The sequence below is a fragment of the Triticum aestivum genome, chromosome 2D (assembly GCF_018294505.1).
Source record: "Triticum aestivum cultivar Chinese Spring chromosome 2D, IWGSC CS RefSeq v2.1, whole genome shotgun sequence".
NCBI lineage: Eukaryota > Viridiplantae > Streptophyta > Magnoliopsida > Poales > Poaceae > Triticum > Triticum aestivum.
The window spans coordinates 529402785-529407366 of NC_057799.1; the positions used below are offsets into that span (position 1 = coordinate 529402785).

General features: G+C 50.2%; 1 protein-coding gene across 1 annotated transcript; it reads right to left on the reverse strand.

Moving 5' to 3' along the window:
- Positions 1–891: 891 nt before the first annotated feature.
- Positions 892–2044, reverse strand: LOC123049788 (ethylene-responsive transcription factor ERF039-like). The gene has a single exon (XM_044472661.1). It carries the CDS (start codon positions 1927–1929, stop codon positions 1207–1209), a length of 723 nt encoding a protein of 240 aa, XP_044328596.1. The 5' UTR covers positions 1930–2044; the 3' UTR covers positions 892–1206.
- Positions 2045–4582: the final 2538 nt, after the last annotated feature.

Sequence of the window (4582 nt, forward strand, 5' to 3'; positions counted from 1 at the left end):
CCAAACTGTCGCATGCCCATAAGAAACTGGCAAAAAGGCAACGTCATGGCCGGAGTAACTTGACTGACTAGTGCCAGCATTAAGAATTGACACGAGCCACACGACTACGTAGACGGCATGTGCATGGATGCGTGGCTCCACAGTCGATCGTAATTCGTACCTAACGGCGCCGGCGTATGGATACATTGCTATATAATTTTGGGACACCTACGTACGTCCCACATGCATACACGAAAAATACTACTGTGCCACTAACCACACCGGCCAGTGACACACACCAACCACATCCTTATGCTATACTAAGACTAGTTTCTCGGGCCGGCTACAATCATGCAAGCAGCTAGTATTTTTCTCGAACAAAAAGTATAGTATTGCCGTAGTGGGCCGGTAACCCGTGCATCAATTGCTTATACGTCCCGAGGGCCCAACAAAATGGGACGAACATACTGTACATAATGCTCAGCCTGAGGACAAGAAGAGACAGAACGGTGGGTGGCTCCGTTCATCGTAAAATAATCCCCATGCGCTGCACGCATGATCGCGTTGCGTTGCGTCCGTCGCAATTCTGCATCAGCAAAAGTTGAGCGCATACATACATCGTGCCGTTACTGTTAGAGATGTTGCTTCATACGCTACTAAGTAGCACTGTGTGTGTGGAGACCGATCGAGCTGGCCTGATTCTTCAGGAAATTTAATACGGAGTAGTAGTAAGAACAAGACGCAAAATGCAGGCAAAAGCCAGGAATTCCGGGAAGAAAATACTCTGATTTACACCCAATGAAAAGATGGGAAAACGGATCTTACACGTGCAGAAACGCTACCAGAAAAAACCCTGCTGCTCGGCCTCGAGCTGCAGGGCAAAAAAGAACTGGCAGCAGCTAGCTAGCTAATGCACCCATCGTTTGTACCCTATTACAAGCTGAACCTCGCCTCAGCTGGAAAAAAGATGAAAGCGGGAAACCAAAGTTGCAGTCAGGTCTTGAAACCTTGACCGCAACCGCATGATATGATATCGCCTCCTAAAGCGACATCAATTTTATTTGACCTGTAAAGTAACAAATTAAACGAATTGGTTCCATCTTTAGCGAAGATGTTAGTGTAGATTGCCGAGGTTAGTAAGTTGTAACACTAGCATGCATATCGACCAAGAGATCCAGCAAGAGAATCTGGTCCATGCATGCATCCGGCCGGTTGTATCGTCGATCGTCAGTGCTCCCAGAGCAGCAACGGTTCCCCGAAGAAGAGATTGTCGTCGAGGTCATCCCACGGCGAACCGCAGTAGGACGGCGGTTCCGGCGACGCGAGCCCGAACTCAAGGAGGAAGTCCGGCACGTCGAGAAACGCGTAGTCGAGCCCAATGCCGCCATATTCGGGTCCTGCATTCTCGATCAACAGACAATCCGGCGATGGTGCCTGCTCGGGGGCTGCCGGCTCCGAAACCTCCTCAATCTCCTCCTCCTGCTCCTTCGCAGCAATGGTGTCGGGCGAGAGCGCGTCGACGGGCGACGGCGTGGCCGCGGCGAGCGCGGCGGCGGCCTGGACGTCCTTGGGCGCGGCCGAGGCCGCGCGGGGCAGCTCGTGCGCGAGGCCCGGGAAGTTGAGGTGCGCGGCGCGGCCCTTGATGGCGATGGCGGCGACGTCGTGCGCGCGCGCGGCCATCTCGGCGGTGTCGAAGGTGCCGAGCCAGATGCGGGACTTCTTGCGGGGCTCCCTGATCTCGGACACCCACTTGCCCCAGGTGCGCATGCGCACGCCGCGGTACGTCGGGTGCTTCAGGTCCCTGCGCGGCCGCTTCTTGCCCGCGGCGACAGCGCTGCTGTCGTCGGAGCTCGGAGACGACGCGTTCAGGGAGCCGGAGCTCGTGTTGCTACAGGTGCAGCAGCTGTTACCGGACACCTGAGGCACCACCAGCACTTGTTCCTGCTCCATTTGATCGATCGATCGACGTGACAACTGACAAGTGGTGGCGGCGGCGGCGACCAAGCTGGATGATTACGAGCTACGTGCTCAGCTATAGCTTGTTACTAAACCTTGGAGCTTCGAAGTGATGGAGCGAGTTGGGTGTTTGATGATGAGTGCGATGCGCGAGGCAGCGTTCATATAGTCGCCGCGCCCGTACGGATCTCCCTGCCCTCGCCGGAAGTCAATGTGGAAGCAGGATCGTCGGGGGCGCATTTGTTTTTGTCTCCCCGGCGAAATGTGAATGACATGCAGAATACTACACCAGGCTACGAGCGAGCGCATGTTGCGTGCGTGTGCTTACGCGTTTGTTTCTCGATCGCCGATGGTCAATAGCGACTACAGGGAGCCAGGCGTGCCATCACGCTGCTACATGCATTCTTTATCATTCTTCGCCTCCTACTACCACCCCATGGAAATGGAAATGGAGTGGCTTTTCCATTGTGCAAAATGTGTGTGCGTGTTTTGGTGTAGTATTCCCTTTCATTGGTAGGAGCAGGACGATCGAGCAGGAGTAGACTAATGATTAAAGTGGCGGGAAAATCTCCCCGCGCAGGCACCTGTCTGTCTGTCTGTCTGTCCCTAAAGCGAAAGTCCCACCCCCACCAAATTGGCCTCGTGCCAAGTATTAAAAACGCATCGAATCACTGTTCTTAGATCCAAAAGATTTCGATCTGCGCCTGCTTACTTATATTGTCACAAATGCAAATTAACTAATGCATAGAGTTCAATAATGCAAACGAGTGCCTTGTCGACTAGCACAAGAGCAAGGCACAAGGCAGATGGCAGAGGAAAATGGGTTCGTTAGAGGGTAAAAGATGGAATGATATGCATTGAAAAAACGCACATAATGCAAAGCAAAGTAAAGTAAAGCGAAGCTGCCTAGCCGTGTGTGTTTTTCTATCATGTTCACGACATATCTGCATTTCTAAACTAATGCGGCTCTCCCTGCATAATGCTATCTGGAGGAATAGTTTAAGATGAACGCTGCGGTATTCCAGCGCGGGAGGATTAAGAAAACCTAATTGGGCGAGCTCGTGGCGCGCTTTTGAGATTCGGGCGTTTCCTTTGATCACACTTTGGAGCTTTATACATGGTTTCTTAAGTTGCCATGCATCTAACAACCAAAAATCCTCCGAACAAAAGCCTGAAATAAACTATCGTTTCCTTCTCTGAGCTCAACCTTTCATTAAGCTTTTTTTTCCGAAAGAAAGAAAAACATTTTGCTCCATGAACAACCATGACATATGTATAAATTATATGTGCTTCTATGTCTATACTTGAGCAACCCTGGGTGAATGTTTTGATGGAGACGTCCTAGAGAAGGCCCTGAGCATAACAGCAGCTGATTTGCTTCTCCTCCCACACACAAAAAAGGGAAAAGAGCTTTGTTTCTACTTGAGTAACTCTGCACCTTAATCATGGGAATACTCTGGATCTTAGTTATTAAGCCATATCAACACGTTAACTTGGTCAAAAGCACATGCTATCAAGCATCGACGAAAACTTTGCACGAAATCTATCCGAGATACTACGTTGAGTTATTAGCATCACCTAATACGCAGAGCGCGCATGAGGATTCATTCCGATGGATGGACGCGGCAATGGAAAACTGAAAGCACGTACTGCTACATCATTATAATCATCTACGGCATAATTACAACCAAGATCGTTCTTTTCTTATAGTATCATCAGCACCTTTTGTTGACGGCGGGGAGCTAGCTTCATATGGGACTTGCTTCAGTTCCAACTTGACCTTCCTGCTGCTCCGTGTCCCATCGCGCGCGTCCTCCAAAAGCCACCACGACGACCAGCAACACGCAAGGAACCTGGCACCTCGGCGATGTAAAGACTGGCAGTAGAGATCAACGGGGCACATTTCGGGCCTCTTTGACTCGTAGGATTTCTACAATGCAAGAATGGAAAAAACACAAGCATAGAATGACATGTCGTCGTTTTTTCTTTAAAACGGAGTCAAAAGATTCACCTTATCAATTAATTAAGCAAAAGGAATTGCTCGGTTAATTAATAGAAAACAAGCGAAAACCGATACAAACTGGCCACATATGAACTACTCACAGAGCATGCAGCCCCATAAGCTCACGGCCAGCCCGACAACCAAACCCAACCCACAATGACCACCAACCCTCCTCACACTGCTGCATCGCAAAGAAACCATCAACAAGTGAACCTCGGCCGAAGGCCACGGGCATCCCCAAATCCACGGAGACAGGTCAGGCCATAAGAACAACCCAACAGACTGATGAGTGGTAGTTGTCTTGGCAGATCCAGTGCTAGTTGCCTCCAAACGTGCGACCAACCTATGAAGCTCTATCTGGAAGAGAATCCCATCAACCTTGTCACGCGCAGACTCCACCTGTCCAACGGTCACGGTCAAGTGGGTGACCGCAACGTCGAAACCTCCACGGTCCACGAAGGCAAGCGGTTGGCTGATCTTCAAAGGATCATATGTCAACATACTAACCGCATCTACATCATCAACCACTGATACCACCGACATGCCATCTTTAATACTACAAGATTGCATCGATGTCGGATGGAGCACAAGAAAATCATAAAATCGTCAAATGGGGTTCGAGTGGACACAAATTTTCCTATGAAA